Source organism: Salarias fasciatus, chromosome 22 (genome assembly GCF_902148845.1).
Source record: "Salarias fasciatus chromosome 22, fSalaFa1.1, whole genome shotgun sequence".
Taxonomy (NCBI): domain Eukaryota; kingdom Metazoa; phylum Chordata; class Actinopteri; order Blenniiformes; family Blenniidae; genus Salarias; species Salarias fasciatus.
In genome coordinates this window covers 1233686-1253469 of record NC_043765.1, presented here as the reverse complement: position 1 = coordinate 1253469, position 19784 = coordinate 1233686, and the positions used below count along the sequence as shown (strand labels likewise).

Genomic DNA, 19784 nt, shown 5'->3' with positions numbered 1-19784 from the left:
TGAAGCTGTTAGCTTACCCTGAATGAGAGAAGACCAGAGCAGAGTGAACGGATGAACAGATGAATGGATGAATGAAGTTACGGTGTTACTGTCGCTTTTGATGCCAGCCTGGAGAACCTGCCTCGGAGAACCACAGAGAACAGTGTGAGAACCGCCGTCCCGGGTCCGGTTCTATCAGGACAGCAGATCCAGCTGCTCCACCTGCAGCCAGCTCCCCGCCCCCACCCGCCGTCTGGCCAAGCCCCGCCTTATTTCAGACTGCAAGCTGACACCACCCGGGACGGCCGCTTCCACGCTACGTCACCTCCAACCGTCGACACTACGTCACCTTTACCCACCAACGCTTCAGCGCTACGTCACCTCCAACCGCCTCAGAGTCCACAGTGGACTGAGGGACGAGCTGTTAAAGAGTGAGCCCATCACACTTTAATCATGTTTAGCATGTAGCATGTAGCATCACCGGTGTGTGAGCCATGCAGCTCTTTAGCATGTAACTTTTAGCATGTAGCATGTAGCTTTTAGCATGTAGCATGACTCAGTGGAGTTAGATTACTGAGCCACATCTTTCTAACTCTTCTGCTTTTTAAGTTGCTGGTTTAGCTGTTGGTTAACTTGTTGGTTAACTTGCTGGTTAATCTGCTGGTTAACTTGCTGGTGTTGTACCAACTATCTTTGTCCTCTTGATATTTTGTCAGAAGATAATTTACGGTTCGTCTTACTTTGGTTATTCTCATGAATATCAAAGAATCTCCGAACCGTGGACCTCATCTCCCTGCTGCTGACGCTGGTGACGGTGCTGAAGCTACCGACGGTGGTGACGGTGGTGACGGTCCTGTTGCATGACGTCATGAACCTGCCGGGTCTACGGCGGATTGCGCCGTATTGGACCGATACCTGACACTGGTATCAGTGTTGCTCTGACCTTAGGACTAGAGATGAAAGCCGGCTGAGCTCCCAGAAAACCTGAATCTGAGGTGAGAGGAGGTCCTTCGATCTGGACTCAGTGGGTCTACAACCAGAACCGGAAAGTTTTCACACAGTGGTCTCCCCAGCTGAAGGATTCAAGCTTAAATTCACCACAAAGCTACAGACCCAGCGGGGGACTGCACGGCCGAGGCTGGACATCAAATCGGTGGGCGTGGCTGTTACCATGGCTACACTCATGAATATGACTCTTTCACATATTCATGGCAACAATGAGAACATGAACACAGCGCCAACACAGTCTCAATCAGGACCAGTGGAACCGAGTGAGACAGAGATTAGTGAGAGCTGAGACAGACTGAGGACAGGACGACCAGGACTGCTCCTGAACACAGAGGACATGGGGACCGGTCTCACCGTGTGGCGGTGGCTGTACCTGTGCTGATGACCAGCTTGTGCAGTCTGGACAGAAGACCGGGACCCGTCCCCAGCAAAGTCAGGGTGTATTCTGTCTTTGGGAGGAGATCCTGGACCTGGAGGGAGCGAGCTGAGCCGGGCGCCACCGTTTGGAAGGAACCGGTCTGGACGGTGGACTCTTCGGTGATAGAACCCTCTGGGACTCTGTTATTGTGTTTGGATGGTTGAGTCTTCTCACTTCCTGTTTCAGCGCCGTCCCTCGAGTCTTCTCCTTCTTCGTCTGTCCCAGATACTTTTCCAGTAACGACAAAGTTTTGGTACTTCCCTTCAGGGGAGTCCCAGACCAGCGTAAATCCATCAGACGTCTGGTTCGTCACGCCAACGAAGTCCAGAGGCTCCCTGACGGGTTCTGGATCCTCCCTCATGGGTTCTGGAGGCTCTCTCACGGGTTCTGGAGGCTCCCTGATGGGTTCTGGACCTGCTGCTGTTCCACTGCCCAGCAGCCTTTCAGTGCTGTGGCCTGAACCGGGCCGGTCCCTGTCCTGGTTGACTCGGTGTCTCATGGGGGTGTGAAGCAGCCCGGTCTTGGTTTTCTTGGGACTGGTGACTGGTCCTGGTCTGGAGGCTCTGGAATCGGTCAGTTTGAGGGTTGGTCGATCTCTAATGACGGAGCCATTGGTCTGTCCAGTCCAGACAGAACCTGCAGATACAGGACCTTCACTGTCCCCCACTGCTGACTCACTAGTTCCTGGTCTGACAGTCTGACTGTCAGATCCTCCTGTCCCTACTCCACTTCCTGTTTCTGAGATTCCAGTTCCTGGTCTGACTGACTGACTGCCAGAGCCTCCTGTTCCTACTCTCTTTGAGAGTGGTACTGGTCTTGAGGGTTCTAAGGCTCGACCTCCTGGTCTGCCTGGATCTATCGGTGTGTGCTGCTCTTCTGGTCTGGTTCTTGTTGGTGGGAACCTCTTTGGGGGGATAACTGGTCTTACGGGTCTGGAATGGGGTTCTTGGAGAGTTGGTGGACCTGTGGCTTTAGTTCCTGGGAGTCCTCTGGTTCCTGGTCTGCGGTCAGTGCCCTGGCTGCCTGTCCTGGCATGGTTCTCTTCTGTTCTTACTCTTGTTGATGGCTGTCTTTTCAGAGGGGGGACTGGTCTTGGGGGTCTTGAATCAGGATGGTTGACAGTTGGAGTACCTTTGGGTCCAGTTCCAGTCTTCTCACTCCCTTTGCTCTCGCTTCCTACATTATCCACTAAGTCTGAGACAGTGGTTCCTGGTTTGATTCTACTGTGCTGGCTTTCTATCTGGGTTCTACCTGGGTGTCCTGGTCTTGTTCTTGTTGGTGGTTTCCTGCTTATTGGTCTGACTGGACTTGCAGGTCCTGAAGTGTTCTTTCTGGGACTGACACTGTCTCCGGTGATGGTTCCTTCATTAGCTCCCATGACTGAGAAGGTGTTTGATGGTCTGACTGTAGCACCATGGCTGCCTGTCCGACTGTAACGTGCTTCGGGGCCGGTTGTTGGTGCTGGTTCTCTCTTCGGCGGACTAAACGGTCTGATGGGTTTCATTGTTAGCCCACCTTGAACCAGAATGTTGGTTCTGGTTCTGGTACTTGCTCCCTGTTCTGACTCATCAGGTCTTGTTGTAGATGGTCTGAAGGCTTTAGAACCAGGTTCTTCTGTGGTGGGCAGACCTTCAGCTGGCGTGCCTGGACTTTCCTCCGGAGCTAGACCTTCGTTTAGAGGGTCAGAACTTGTGGGACCAATCCTTTCACCGTCTTCCTGATCGGACTCTTTAGTTCCTGACCGGATCGAAGAGTCACGGTCATCTGCCGGAGTGGAACGTTCCCCTTTCATGGTTCTTAGTGGTGCTGGTCCCGTTGGGGGTGGGACTGACCCTGAGAGTCCTGGATGACTGTGACTTGACTCTTGAAAGTTGGTGGTCTTAGATTCCTCTGGGTTCTCCTCTTCCAGCTCATTGGCACCACGACCGTTGTCCTCAGCGATGGACGCTGCCGTCGGAGAGTCTCGTTCCACTGAGTCCCTGGTTTGGTCTTGCTCAGACTGTCTGGGGACATTCTGCTGCCCCGCTTGGTTCCCGCTGAGAGGATCCCTCTCCAGTTGGCTGGGTGGATCTCCAGGACCGGGTCTCAGGCCCACATTCAGCTTCGTGCTCGGGACAGGTTTGCGTATCAGACCCCTTTGTGGAAATGTCAGGTTGGTGCGGTTCTGAGGAGTCCGGTGGAAGAGTCCAGCTCTCCTGGGTGGGTGACGGGAAGAAGGCGGTTCTCCAGATAATGTTCCTCTGACGGTTCCAGCTTTCTCCTCCGTCTCCGGTCCTGAACCGGATGGACGGTAGCCTGTCGGTTTCACAGGAGACGAGGTCTCTGTGTCTGCTGGACCAGTGAGAGGATGCCGGAGTGGACGGGTTCGGTTCTGAAGAGGTCCAACATGAAGAGAGGGCTGACGGGAGTATCCTCCTTCTGGAGGAGGACGGAGAACCGGGGATGGTTCTCCATCTGTCAGTGCGACGTTCTGTCTGATTCTGGACAGTGTGGACGGTTTGGACGGAGTGGACGCTGCTGTCCTCTGTTTGGTGTCCCTGGGAGGATTCACCTTCCCGACCTCCGGGTCTGAGGACGACTCATCTCTGGACTCGGTTTGGACTTCAGGGTTCAGGCGAGGAGGGAACCGATGAGGAACCCTGGTGTTCTGGAGGGTTCTGTTCTGGAACAGACCAAGGTTCGGGTGAGGGCGGCGTCGAGGAAGAGTCCGGCGGAAATACGGAACTTTCTCTGAGAGGGACGGCTGTTTCCTGTCAGTCGGACTGTCGCCATGGTTACCGCCTCCAGAAGAGTCTGGGTTATCTGGGACGGATGGTGATGAAGAGGAGGGTGATGAAGGTGAGGAGGGTGATGAAGAGGAGGAGGATGATGAAGGTGAGGAAGGTGATGAAGAGGAGGAGGATGATGAAGGTGAGGAAGGTGATGAAGAGGAGGATGATGAAGGTGAGGAAGGTGATGAAGAGGAGGAGGATGATGAAGGTGAGGAGGGTGATGAAGAGGAGGATGATGAAGAGGAAGAGGGTGATGAGGATGACTCTGTGTCTGATGAATCTGATGAAGATGAAGAGGAGTGTGATGAAGGTGAGGAAGACTCTGATGAAGGCTCTGAGGGCGAAGCCAGTGGAACCAAGCCGCCGATCAGCTGCCTCCTCGCCGTCCCGTCGTCCCGGGACAGGTTGGACGTTCCGGACAGGTGGACGGAGAACGTGGAGACGTTGAGGCTCTGAAAGGTCTCAGTCAGGAGTTTGTGCAGCGGGTCCAGTTCCCCAGAAGGGGGCGCCGCCGGGCCGCCCTGCAGCCCCGCCCCCCCCCGCCGGTCCTTCAGCGGGAGCCTCACGTGCGTCACTTTCACTCTGTTAAGACACTTCTGCTCCTGGCTCCCAGCAGGACCTGGATCTGGACCCACTGGACCTGGACCCGCTGAATCAGGGCCCGCTGGATCTGGACCAGCTGGATCTGAACCCAATGGATCTGTACCGGCTGGATCTGAACTCGCTGGATCTGGGCCTTCCAGATCGCTGTCGGGTCCACCGTCTGGGTGTGGTGTGTGGAGACCTGGTCCCTGGGACCCGGTCTCTGGCCCTGCAGCTGGAGTTCTTCCGTCGGTTCCCTCAGAGCTCCGGGTCGTCGGTTCTCTCGCTCCGAGAGCTTTAGATCGATCGGGTCCTTTAGTGGAGTCTGTCTTCGGTGGTCCTGGGCCGGGTCCATCTGGACCGGGTCCATCCGGACCGCCTCTGGCCGGGCTGGACCGTGACGGCTTAGGCCCGCTGACCTTTGGCCTCCCTGCGACCCTGAGCCTGGTCCCGTTCGCCGCCAGGGCCCTGCTGATGAGGGTCTGCGCTCTGGGCGTCAGAGGGACCCGGTCCCGGACGGAGTCCGCCTCCTCCGGGCGGCCGGGCGCCCCGGGTCGAGGGTTCGAGTCCCGGTCCGGGCCGGGCGCCTGTGTGACCTGCAGGGTCAGAGCCGCCGTGGCGACGCCTGAAGGCGAAGGGAGCAGGTGGGTTAAAGGTCAGATTATCTGCAGACGTCTAACGGGAGGAAACAGTTTGATTAATGATGGAACTCAGATTCAGAACGTTCCATTTGTTCTCAGGAGAACGTTCTGTTTGTCTCAGGAGAGAACGGCGGCACCCGGCAGAACCTGAGGAGGAAAAGAGGAAGTGAGGGCGTTCTTCGCTGCGGGGAGGAAAACATGTCGGCGGCTCATTGGTAAATGAACGTTCAGTGTGGAACCGTCGTTGTGGAGAACATTGGGTTCCAGATGTTCCAGATGTTCTCGGCGCTGAGGCTGGACTAGAAACAAGCAGCGAGGTCAGTCAGCGGTCTGGACGAACTCGCTCTTCATGTCGGAACATGTTAACGCTGAGTGAAATTCGTTTTGTTCTAAAACAGAGGAACGTCTGATCGGGTCTGGGTTCTACTCACCCGGAACCACCTGAGTGGTGGCGGCTGCGCTCCGACTCTCGCCTCGTTCCGCCACAAGCGCCAGGTCGTACTCCCGCCCCGCCTCCAGCTGCCGGATGTGGGCGGAGCTCTGTCCGTAGGGGACGGCGATCTGCTGACTCCGCCCCTCTCCGTCGCCGGGCGTGACCGTCAGGAGGTACCGGTCGACGGCCGCCGCCGGCTCCTCCCACTGCACCACGGCGGAGGTGGAGCTGGTCTTGACCACGTGGAGGTGGGCGGGGCCAGAGATGACTGGGGAGACAGCAGACAGGTGTTCCAGGTGTTTCCTTCCTCCAGCGGTCCGGAGAACCCTGACGCTCACATATGGAACCTTGACCATATGAAGGCGGAGCTCCACCTGAACCTCCCTCCACCTCCTGCACCTGATGGAGGGCTGCCGCCAGGGAACTGTTAGCTCCACCCTGCAGGCGAACACCTCCTGATAGAACCCAGTCTGAGAGACGATCCACCGTCTTGAACCACCGCTCTGCTCCCAGGAGCCACCAGTCACTCCTCGCAGGTTTGGTCAAATGACGGTCATTCGACATGTTATCAAAGCTGCTCCAACAACGGGAAACCACCTGGCAACCCACTAACCAACTGACCAACCATAAAACCAACCAACCAACCAACCAACCAATGCACTGAACGACAGGCCAACTAACCAACCAACCCACTGAACAACCAACCCACTAACCAACTGACCAACCATAAAACCAACCAACCCACTGACCAACAGGCCAACTAACCAACCAACCCACTGACCAACCAACCCACTGACCAACCAACCCACTGAACGACAGGCCAACTAACCAACCAATCCACTGACCAACCAACCCACTGACCAACAGACCAACCAACCAACCAACCTACTGACCAACCAACCCACTGACCAACCAACCCACTGACCAACAGACCAACCAACCAACCAACTAATCCACTGACCAACAGACCAACCAACCCACTGAATAACATACCAGCCAACCAAAAAACCAAAAAACCAACCCACTGACCAACCGATGGACCGACCGACCGACCAACCAACCAACCAACCAACCCACTGACCAACAGGCCAACCAACTAACCAACTAACTGACCAACCAACCAACCAACCAACCCACTGAACAACAGACCAACCAACTAACCAACTAACTGACCAACCAACCAACCCACTAACCAACCGATCGACCGACCGACCGACCAACCAACCAACCAACCAAGCAAGCAACCAACCAACCAACCAATCAACCAACCAACCCACTGACCAACAATCAACCAACCTACTGATCAACATAGCAGCCACCCAACCTACCTACCAAGCAAGCCACCAAGAAACCAAACAACCAGGTATCCGTTCTCTGGTCTCATCTGGTCCCAGTTTTCATCTGGTCTCATCTGGTCCCAGTTTTCATCTGGTCTCATCTGTTCCCAGTTCTCGAGGTTCCAAGTTCTGGCAAACCCAGGATTAAAAACCGAGATCAGTCTCACGTGTTCTGAAGGTGGTGGAGGTCTCGGCTCCTCTCCGCCCATCCAGCTCCCCCACTACGCTGACGCTGTAGTCCTGACCGGCTGCCAGACCGGTCTGAGTGAAGGAGACCAGACCGCCATCCACCTGGACCGGGATCAGCTGGTCACCGTCCTTCTGTTGGGTCAGAACCGGACAGGAAGACACCAGCTGAGCTGCTGGTCCATACAGGAACCGATCAGAGGTTCCAACACAGCGGTCCATCAACAGGCAGTGGTGGGCCGTCAGGGCCTGCAAAGCCTTCTCTGCTGGCCTAAAAGGTATCTGAATTACAGACTGATGTAAATTATAATTGTCCATAAATACTTACTAAATGATTCCAAACGGTAGGTTCTGGTTCCTTTCATAGTTTTCCCGTGGTCGCGCTGCTTCCAGACATGTTTTTTCATATTAAATCATTTAACCAATCAGATTTCAGGCATCATCTGTTGCTAGGGTCAAAGAAATCTGCCCGCGGCCTTCACTGTCCGTTCTGATGGCCCAGTAAAGTAAAGTAAAGCGTCAAACAGACAGCTGCTTCAACCAATCAGATTTCGAGTTGGCGACTCAGCGCCTTCTAGCTAGCTACACTAACAACAGCATATCCAGGCCCTCTAATTTACATTCACCAAGAGATACAGTAGGGGGCGCTATGCACCTAAGTTGTTGGTCGCCACCCGCAATTATTCCAAAGAAGAAGAAGAAGAAGAAAAAGACCTGAAGAGAATTAAAACTTATTCCAGAAATCCCACAGGACAGCTGGACTTTCAGCTCTGGCTTTATGGAACTGAAACGCACGGATAATCTATATGACAGAGCAGTTGAACTCTTTTTGAGGAAGGAAAGGAGGATGGATTTTGTTTACAAATAATCAGGATTTTGGTGAGTAAAATGTTCCTCTTTTCTTAAATAATACGAATATTGATAATAAAAATAATAATAATAATACGAATATCGTATTGCTGTTTTATTAAGTTGATGCTCATTGTATGTGCACAGATGTAGTAGAAGAGTTGTGCACTTCAGCAAAGGCTTTTATTCTGGCTGCACAAGTATCTATCTGCTGTGCAACAACTCTTTATGTGCATATCTGTTTAATAAGATTTTTTTATAGACATAAAATAGTTACTGAGAGGTGGATTGGTTCAGGCGGATCTGTTCTGAAGGCCTTAGTGTGAAATGCATGGTCCGCCACTGTCAACAAGGTCCATGTCAAGTCCAGGCCCACAGCAGGTCCAGGTCCTCATCAGGTCCAGGTCCACCTCTGGTCAACGCCAAGTCCGGGTCCACATCAAGTCCAGGTCCAGATCAAGTCCATGTTAGGTCCAAGTCCACGTCAGATCTAGATACTCATCAGGTCAAAAGAGAGATTTAAATCTTTCTTCACTACTTGTTCTCTGTTCTCTGTTCTAATGGAGGCGAAGCGGCTTTACTTCCTCGAGTTTTTTTATCCGTCTGTTTATTTAATAAATGACTGAAAATGTCTTAAAATGCTTTTATAAACAAATTAAAAAAAACAAATTAAATTTTAAAAACATAAAAACGAATCTGCTCCAAGCAGATTGGTTGGTGTGTGTGTGTGTGTGTGTGTGTGTGTGTGTGTGTGTGTGTGTGTGTGTGTAAAACCCTTCCACAAATGCCTTCTGCACATGTGAAGGTATTTAGAGCTGACCGACTGTTCACTCAGTTTTTACTATTTTCCTTCAGTGAATGCAACCACGCACGCACGCACACGCGTGCACACACACACACACACACACACACACACACACACACACACACACACACACACACACACACACACACACACATACACACACACACACACACACACACACAGTCTTGTATTTCTATCCTTGTGGGGACCGTCCATTGACTCCCATTCATGTCTAGCCCCTAACCCTGACCCTTACCCTAACCCTAACCCACACCACAACAAAGCCTAACCCTAAAGAAATGTTTTTGCACTTTTACTTTTGTCAGTAACAACAACATGGTCAAGAAAACACTGTTTCTCCTACTTAGGACCGGAAAAAGGTCCCCACAAGGCACGTCGTTCCACGTTTTGCTATCCTTGTGGGGACATTTGGCCCCGACAAGGATAGAAATATGAGAACACATACACACACACACACACACACACACACACACACACACACACACACACGTCCTGCAGACAGCTCAGTGTTTTGCCGTTTTGTCTCATTATTACCAACCTGTTTGTTTCTTAACAGATAACCGACAGACTCACTGAAGGAAACTGAGTCAAGCAGGAGGAAGATCTCTCAAGACCAGCTGAGACCAGCTGGATCTGGATCACCTGATCACCTGATCCAGAAGATCTGATCTGGATGATCTGGATCTGGGTGATCTAAGTGATGTGGATCTGTATGATCTAAGTGATCTGGGTGATCTGGATCTGGGTGATCTGGGTGATCTGGATCTGGGTGATCTGGACATGGGTGATCTGTATCAACGTACTGCCGGCAGGTCAGGAAACTCCGTCAAACAGCTGGGATCTGGTCTTCCTCCACTCAGAAATGGTTTTTCCAGTCCGAGTGATCCAGACCGGGGCTTCAGCTCTGATGGAGTTCAGGCTCACAGGACCTGGAAGGCAGGCAGCTCGGTGACCTTTGACCTCCCTGCTCTCCACGCTGCCCCCTCCTGGTGGAACCAGGCAGTCCGGCAGCGACTCCAACCACAGAACAAGACTGAAGACTGAGACATCCGGTCTCAGCGTCCCGGGGGACAGACGGCAATCTGATGGTCCCCTTCCTCCACCTCTCTCTCCACCTCTCCATCTCTCCTCCACCTCTCCCTCCTCCACCTCTCTCTCCTCCACCTCTCATCCCTCCACCTCTCCCTCCTCCTCCATCTCTCCTCCACCACACCTCCCTCCACCTCTCCCTCCTCCACCTCTCTCTCCACCTCTCCATCTCTCCTCCACCACACCTCCCTCCACCTCGCCCTCCTCCACCTCTCCATCCCTCCACCTCTCCCTCCTCCTCCATCTCTCCCTCCATCCCTCCGTCTCTCTGTGCTGCAGCTGTGGTGAGCAGTGATGTCATCGTCTGGCAGCCGCCATGTTTCTAGCAGTGTTGACAGGTTTCCATAGCGACCAGCGGCCGTCACCACATCTGCATCTTCTTGTTCCTCTGGACTTCCGGAACGTTCCCTGTTCGCCTGAACTGTCTCTGAACTCTGTTTACAGCGATCTGACTTCACCGATCGACAGGACGGTCTGAGAGGAAGAACGTCTGAGAGGAAGAACGTCTGAGGAACATTAGAGAAGGAACACCTGACATGAAGATCATGTCCAAGGCATCTCCACGACATGTTCTGAACATCTCTAGAACATCTCCAGAATGTCTTCAGAACGTCTGCTGAATGTCTCCAGATTGTCTGCTGGACGTCTCCATGACGTCTCGAGAACATCAGCAGAACGTCCAGGACGCCTCTGGAACGAGTTCCTCCCTACGTGACTCCAGATCCATTTGATGTTCAGAGGTTCTCCAGACTCCAGATGACCGGCAGACCCCCGCCGTGAGAAGAACGTTCCGGCGGAACCGTCGGGATTCACTTCCTCTTTGGAACCAGCCTGAAGGTCCTGAGAGAACGTCTCCATCCTCCCAGCTCACCCGAGTCTGACCTCCACTCCTAGAACATCCACAGACCTGCTGTGTGTGCGTGTGTGCGTGTGTGCGTGCGTGCGTGCGTGCGTGTGTGTGTGTGTGTTCTGAGTTGACTGGCAAATAGTTTCTTCCTCCAGTAAAGAAATGAAATCAATGCTACTGCTGACGCTAATGCTAACGCTAATGCTAATAGTAATGCCAATGCTAATGCTAATGCTAACAGCAACTCTGAAATGGTTTGAGTTCATAGAAAGCTAAGAGAGACTGAGAGGGCCAGAAGACAGGACAGTAGAGACAGGACAGTAGAGACAGGACAGTCGAGACAGGACGGCAGAGACAGGACGGTAGAGACAGGACGGTAGAGACAGGACGGTAGAGACAGGATGGTAGAGACAGGACGGTAGAGACGGGACAGTAGAGACAGGACGGTAGAGACGGGACGGTAGAGACAGGACGGTAGAGACAGGACGGTAGAGACGGGACGGTAGAGACAGGACGGTAGAGACAGGACGGTAGAGACAGGACGGTAGAGACAGGACGGTAGAGACGGGACAGTAGAGACAGGACGGTAGAGACGGGACGGTAGAGACAGGATGGTAGAGACAGGACGGTAGAGACGGGACAGTAGAGACAGGACGGTAGAGACAGGACGGTAGAGACGGGACGGTAGAGACAGGACGGTAGAGACAGGACGGTAGAGACGGGACGGTAGAGACAGGACGGTAGAGACAGGACGGTAGAGACAGGACGGTAGAGACGGGACGGTAGAGACAGGACGGTAGAGACAGGACGGTAGAGACGGGACGGTAGAGACGGGACAGTAGAGACAGGACGGTAGAGACGGGACGGTAGAGACAGGATGGCAGAGACAGGACGGTAGAGACGGGACGGTAGAGACAGGACGGTAGAGACGGGACGGTAGAGACAGGACGGTAGAGACAGGACGGTAGAGACGGGACGGTAGAGACAGGACGGTAGAGACAGGACGGTAGAGACAGGACGGTAGAGACGGGACGGTAGAGACGGGACAGTAGAGACAGGTGAGTAGAGACAGGACAGTAGAGAGGGACGGTAGAGACGGGACAGTAGAGACAGGTGAGTAGAGACGGGACGGTAGAGACGGGACAGTAGAGACAGGACGGTAGAGACGGGACGGTAGAGACAGGACGGTAGAGACAGGACGGTAGAGACGGGACAGTAGAGACAGGTGAGTAGAGACAGGACAGTAGAGACGGGACGGTAGAGACGGGACAGTAGAGACAGGTGAGTAGAGACGGGACGGTAGAGACGGGACGGTAGACGTGGAGGACGGACCCACCTGGCTTCTGAAGCTGATGTGATACGAGTCGTACTGGACTTCAGGCGGCGTCCAGACCAGAGTGACCGACGTCTCCGAGACGTCCTCAGGACTCAGCTGGGAGACGGACGGCAGGACTGAAACAGAGCAGAGCGTCACCCGGCAACCGCTTCCATGACAACCACACACTGAGACAGAGCAAAGAGTCACCCGGCAACTGTTTCCATGACAACCAGACACCGAAACATGACTGTCTGAATCCAGGTGGAACCGTGAAGGAAACACTTCAGTTCCATTTCTTTCATTTTAATTTTTTGAAACTTGAAATTTTCTGAAATGCTTTAGAATAAAACGTCAGATTATTGAAGAATTCAGAGAAAAAGGTGTGATGATAGAGACGGTTCATGTTTCAGTGAAACGGGGCGGAGCTTCACACCGACGGTCGATATTTCACCTCAGGACTGAAGGAAAACACTGTTCTGACTCTTCAGCTGAAATCAAAGAGAAAAACTTTCATCTGAGTCAGAATGAAAAAAAGAAAAACTGTGATGAAAACATCTGAGTTTCTCCTACTCCCACACACACACACACACACACACACACACACACACACACACACACACACTCAGGATGACTCAGTGGGAGTTCTCTGGCTTTCTGCCTCGTAATGAAGCGAGTCCCTCAGTGAAGTCACAGCAGCTCCTTAACAACACAAACAACACCGACAACAACAAACCAACAACACTAATAACACAACACTGAGAATCACAAACTAACACAAACAACAACGAGAACAAAAAAAAACCAACAACACTACTAACAAATCAACAACACCACCAACACAAATAACTCTGAGAATAACAAACTAACACAAACTAACAACACAAACAACACCGAGAAAAACAAACCAACAAACCAACAACACAAACAACACCGACAACAACAAACTAACAACACAAACAACACCGAGAAAAACAAACCAACAACACAAACAACACCGAGAACAACAAACCAACAACACAAACAACACCGACAACAACAAACTAACAACACAAATAACACCGAGAACAACAAACCAACAAACCAACAAACCAACAACACAAACAACACCGGAAACAACAAGCCAACAACGCTAACAACACTGAGAATGACAAAACTAACACAAACAACAATCTAGCAGCACAAACAAACAACACTCAGAAAAACAAAATAACAGCACAATCAACAGCAGAACTGCGGCTGAACCGTTTGTTGTTTTTTGACTGAAACGGAGATTTCAGGTCACGTGATCGTAACAGTGTTTGTCCTAACCTGCCGTCTGTCCAGCAGGAGGCAGCAGAGCGCCAGTCTGGCTGCAGACAGACCTGCCTCTGCAAGAGGAGCTCATGACTGTAAACAGGCTTTCTTTTCTTATTTATTCAATTTTTTTTGCGTGCTGAGACGTGATCCTGCCGGATTGACAGGGGACGGAAAGGGAAAGAAACAAACAAGCGAACAGACAAGTAAACAACAACAAAAGGGGGTGCAGAGAAGGAAGAGAGCGAGGATCCCACAGTCCCTTTCTTTTTCTTTAATCGTAAAAGCTTCTGTTTTCTATAACGTCACAGACTGACCCAGGATCTGTAACGTGGACCAGACTGACCCAGGGTGGGGTGATGGGTGGGGTGATAGGGTGGGGTGATGGGTGGGGGTGATAGGCGGGGGTGATGGGTGGGGTGATGTGGGTGGGGTGATGTGGGTGGGGTGATAGGGTGGGGGTGATGGGGTGGGGGTGATGGGTGGGGTGATAGGGTGGGGGTGACGGGGTGGAGCTGCTGCGATAGCCACCTCTACATGCTGGATCCTGGCTCCTCGTCCTGGACTGGTCTTTAGTGGAACCGAGTAATCCTGAACCCTCTGGTTCTGGATCACATGAGCCTGGATCAGTCAGTCCTACTTTTGATCAACAGGCCCCCGTTCATAAAATCTTTCAGACCTACAGTGAACAACAAAACTTTAACAATACAAACAACAACAACAACAACAACAACAACAACAGCAGCAGCAGCAGCAGCCAGAGGACCGGCGGATCATCAGAGGAGAAAAACAGACTGAGGCTGAGTCATGATGAACTGGACAGCATCTGGATCCACGGTTCGATTCCCACAGGAGCAAAACAAAAGCTGCTCCGCTGCCTGGAGACCGAAGCTCAGACACCACCGCATTCTGAGAGAGACACACCATCACCACCGCATTCTGAGAGAGACACACCATCACCACCGCATTCTGAGAGAGACACACCATCACCACCGCATTCTAAGAGGGACACACCATCACCGCCGCATTCTGAGAGGGACACACCATCACCACCGCATTCTGAGAGGGACACACCATCACCACCGCATTCTGAGAGACACACCATCACCACCGCATTCTGAGAGAGACACACCATCACCACCGCATTCAGAGACACACACCATCACCACTGCATTCTGAGACACACACCATCACCACTGCATTCTGAGAGAGACACACCATCACCACCGCATTCTGAGACACACACCATCACCACTGCATTCTGAGAGACACACCATCACCACCGCATTCAGAGACACACACCATCACCACTGCATTCTGAGAGACACACCATCACCACCGCATTCTGAGAGAGACACACCATCACCACCGCATTCTGAGACACACACCATCACCACTGCATTCTGAGAGACACACCATCACCACCGCATTCAGAGACACACACCATCACCACCGCATTCTGAGAGACACACCATCACCACTGCATTCTGAGAGACACACCATCACCACCGCATTCTGAGACACACCATCACCACCACATTCTGAGAGAGACACACCATCACCACCGCATTCTGAGAGGGACACACCATCACCACCGCATTCTGAGAGACACACACCATCACCACCGCATTCTGAGACACACACCATCACCACCGCATTCTGAGAGACACACACCATCACCACCGCATTCAGAGAGACACACACCATCACCACCGCATTCTGAGAGACACACACCATTACCACCGCATTCAGAGAGACACACACCATCACCACCGCATTCTGAGGGACACACCATCACCACCGCATTCTGAGAGGGACACACCATCACCACCGCATTCTGAGAGACACACCATCACCACCGCATTCTGAGAGGGACACACCATCACCACCGCATTCTGAGAGACACACCATCACCACCGCATTCTGAGAGGGACACACCATCACCACCGCATTCTGAGAGACACACCATCACCACCGCATTCTGAGAGACACACACCATCACCACCGCATTCTGAGAGACACACCATCACCACCGCATTCTGAGACACACCATCACCACCACAGCCCAGGGAAGCACAGCGTCCTCCACAGGCTGCAGTGTGTGTTTCAGGTACAGCAGTGCATCATGGGAGTTAGATGGAACAGCTGTGTGGTTCCATCTTGAATTTTCACATAGAGAAAAACTAAAGTTACAGCTTTCACTTGGTTTTTGTGAACCTGTCCTCACCTGTCCTCAAGTGTCTTTACATGTCCTCAGGTGTCCTAACCTGTCCAGAAGAGCCTGTCCTACCACCTTTCCTGGCCAGTGTACAGTCGCCCAGCAGTGGAGCTACAGTCGCCCAGCAGCGGCGCTACAGTCATCCTACAGCGGAGCTACAGTCATCCGCCAGTGGAACTACAGTCAAACTGAAGTGGAGCTACAGTTTCCACAAGTGGAGCTACAGTCGTCCACCATTGGAACTACAGTCGTCCGCCAGTGGAACTACAGTCATCCAGCAGTGGAGCTACAGTCGTCCAGCAGTGGAACTACAGTCGTCCAGCAGTGGAACTACAGTCGTCCAGCAGTGGAACTACAGTCGTCCAGCAGTGGAGCTACAGTCGTCCAGCAGTGGAACTACAGTCGTCCAGCAGTGGAGCTACAGTCGTCCAGCAGTGGAGCTACAGTCGTCCAGCAGTGGAACTACAGTCGTCCAGCAGTGGAACTACAGTCGTCCAGCAGTGGAACTCTCCAGATAGAGAATAAAACTGTCTGAGCAGCTGTTTGTTGATGGAGGAATTGTGAAGTCAAACAACCAGATCAATATGGACAAACCTCATGTTGGACTTGAAGGACAACCCTGCTGATGATGTAGGTGTAGCTCTAGAAGTTGTAGTTGTGGCTGTAGTGGTGGTTGTAGGTGTAGTTGAGGTTGTGGTTGTGGTTGTAGGTTCAGTTGTAGTTCTAGGTGTAGCTGTAGCTGTAGGTGGGTGGAGGAGGGGTGGAGGAGGGTGGGTCAGAGTGAGAACGGGGGTTTCGGGTGTTTGGGACTCACCGCTGTGGCAGTCGGGTCCGGTCCGTCCCTCCTGGCACCGGCTGCAGTCCGGCCCGGTGAAGCCCCGCCGGCAGACACAGGCCCCCTTCACGCAGCGCCCCCTGGAGCTGCAGCCGTTCGGACAGTCCCTGGAGGCGCAGTCCGGTCCGGAGAACCCCGCCTCGCAGACGCACTTCCCGTTCAGGCACGTCCCGCGGCGGCCGCAGCCGTTCGGACAGCCGTCCTCTGAACAGTCGGCCCCGGCGAAGCCGTCGTCGCAGACGCAGCGACCGTCGACGCAGCGGCCGCGGTCGCTGCAGCCGCCGGGACACGCCTTGGTCGAGCAGTCGGGCCCGGCGAATCCGGGGTCGCAGACGCAGCGGCCACCGACGCAGCGCCCCCTGTTGCTGCAGTCGCCGGGACAGGATTGGTCCGAACAGCCGGGACCAGAGAACCCGGCGTCGCACTCACACCTGCCGTCCACACAGCGCCCCCTGCCGCCGCAGCCGGCGGGGCAGCCGGGCTCGCTGCAGTCCGGCCCGGTGAATCCAGGGTCGCAGACACAGCGGCCGTCGGCGCAGCGCCCCCTGTCGCTGCAGTTCCCGGGACAGTCGGACCTGCCGCAGTCCGGCCCGGTGAAGCCGGGGAAGCAGACGCAGCGACCGCCGACGCAGCGGCCCTGATCGCTGCACTCGTTCACACAACCGGTTTGATCCGGTTGGATGGAGCAGCCAGCACCTTGAAGAACCAAGAAGCCGGTCGGGTCAGATCCAGAACCAGCCAGAGAACGAGAGCATTTCCAGGATTACAAACCAGATTACAGCTGGCTTCCTACCAGATTACAGCTGGTTTTCATTCAAGATTACATCTGATTTTCCTCCAGATTACAGCTGGTTTTCCACCAGATTACAGTTGGTTTAAACTCCAGATTACAGCTGGTTTTCCACCAGATTACAGCTGTTTAAACTCAAGATTACAGTTGGTTTTCCACTAGATTACAGCTGGTTTTCCACCAGATTACAGCTGGTTTACAGTAATCCAGGTTTCACCTTTGCTCTCTCTGGAGGTGCAGCAGTTCCCTTCCGGTTCTCCACACTTCGCTCTCAGCGCCGACACCTCCCTCTCCAGGTTCTCCACACGTTCTCGGAGGGCAGCGAATTCGGCCTCACAGCCGCAGGACCCGGAACCGGTCCCAGATCCAGACAGAGAACCCGGACCGGACGGGACCAGCTTGATCTTGTGTGTGAGAACCAGAGGAGACCCGGGTGAAAGGTCGAGTTCTTTCGCTGTGAGAAGCAGAACGGAGCAGCTGAGGAACCGTCACTTCAGGGTTACTCCGCAGAACTCCGGTTCTCCTGTTCTCACCTGCGTGGCTGGAATCAGAAGAATCTCCCTGAGAGGACCAACCTTCTGAGATGATCACCTGACGCCAGGAGGCAGCGGAACAGAGGAAAACAGGAACAGAGAAACAGAAAGGAACACAGAAGAACAGAAGAACACAGGAACACAGGAGCAGAAGAACCCAGAAGAACAGAGGAAGACAGAGGAATGCTCACAACCAGCCGGAACCCTGAGAGAACCCTGACATGTGAGCCACATGTGGGTTCCAGACCCAGATCCGCAGCCTGGATCACCTTGATGGAGTCCTGCTTGGTGTCCCTGGGTGACCTTTGACCTCTGAGCTGTAGGCCGGTGGAGGCGGCCGGGCGGGGCAGCAGGAGGGCGAGGAGAAGCGGGGCGAGGACGGGAACCATCTCTGGGCTCAGACCAGGACTGCTGCCTCGGAGCAACGCCGGGGTTCGGTCCAGGCAGATCCTGGAGAAGCAGGACGGCAAAGGTCAAAGGTCAAAAGACAAACTGATCGTACAGAGCCCCCCCCACTCTGAGCACATGGTGCCTTTAGCGGTAGACCCGCCTTGGTTCCGGTACGGCTCGGTGGAGAACCCTCCCAGTCGTCCTGCTGCCAGGTTTCTGCCGCCGGTCAGACGGAACATTTCGGATGTGGAATGTCAGAACAGATCTGGGTCCTGAGTTCGATTCCCTCCGTAAAGCTGCGCTCAACCTAATCAGCGGGTTTCTGAAAGGACGGAACACAGAAGCTGCCAGCGACGTGTTTCGCTGTCTTCTGTATCGGACCGTGCTAACGCCGCTGCAATGCTAACGCCGACACCGTTACCGTTACCTGCTGAGCTACCGTTACCTTTCTCCAGAATGCTTCTCAAATGCACTGTTAGCATTAGCAATGTGACTCATGCTAATGCTAAACTAACTTACTAAACACTAAAGTTAAAGATTAGTGTCATTTAGTCTCCTAGTTACTTAAAAAAAGCTCATGAGAAGAACCAGCAAGCTGTTAGCATTAGCCACAGTCCCGCTAAAGCACTGGTCTGCTACAGACGACAGTGCTAATAGAAATGCTAAGTTTGACTGTTGCTTTGTGTGCTGTGGGAATGCTTGGAGAGGAGGCTAACGGTTAGCGACTGATGAAACATTAGCATTAGCTGCTATGTGGTCGAGCTTCAGAACTGAAACCAACGGAACCGATGTTCAGTGTTCCTACATAAAATCCCTTCAGAGCTTCATGAGTTTCTGGTTTCACCAGAAATCAGAACGATGAAGAAAATGCTTTGCTAAGTGTTCATCTGGAACAAGTTGTTGAAACAGTCTGGCTCCGCCCACATCGACCCATAAACACTGAGATCCTCAAGAAAACACGTTATCGACACATTACCAGGTTTTATAAAAGTGTTCCCTTTTGCTCTGGACAGCAGCCAGCTCAGATTCAGATGATCAAAGATGATCCCTATGATCTGAAAAGATCCACATGAGCCAGATGATTAGTAATGGTCTAAAAGGATCCAGATGATCAGTCAGGATCCACAATGATACAAAAAGGGCCATAAGAATTCAGAATGATCCAAATGATCAATAATGACCCAAAAGGATAAGGCAATCCATGTGATCCATAAGGTCCAGATGATAAATATTGATCCAGACGATCGATAATGATCCGAAAGGATCCAGATCATCTATAAGGATACAGAATGGTCAATAGTGACCCAGATTACCAATCATGATCTACAGGATCCAAATGATCCATTAGGATCTGGAATAATCCAGATGATCAATAATGACCAAAAAGGACCCAAGTGATCCATAAGGATCCAAAATGGTCCAGATGACCTGGAATGATCCA

The 19784-nt window shown here is 52.8% G+C and overlaps 1 protein-coding gene across 1 annotated transcript in view; it reads right to left on the bottom strand.

The window, feature by feature from the left end:
* Positions 1 to 18395, bottom strand: part of tnxbb (tenascin XBb) — a 31127-nt gene extending 12732 nt beyond the window's left edge. The window contains 11 exon segments of the mRNA XM_030120991.1: positions 1361 to 4307; positions 4533 to 4724; positions 4796 to 5001; positions 5120 to 5383; positions 5831 to 6100; positions 7337 to 7490; positions 12303 to 12418; positions 16610 to 17326; positions 17638 to 17874; positions 17954 to 18011; positions 18223 to 18395. Coding sequence (XP_029976851.1) covers positions 1361 to 4307; positions 4533 to 4724; positions 4796 to 5001; positions 5120 to 5383; positions 5831 to 6100; positions 7337 to 7490; positions 12303 to 12418; positions 16610 to 17326; positions 17638 to 17874; positions 17954 to 18011; positions 18223 to 18342 — 5281 coding nt within the window. The 5' untranslated portion in view covers positions 18343 to 18395.
* Between the last annotated feature and the right edge of the window lie 1389 nt (positions 18396 to 19784).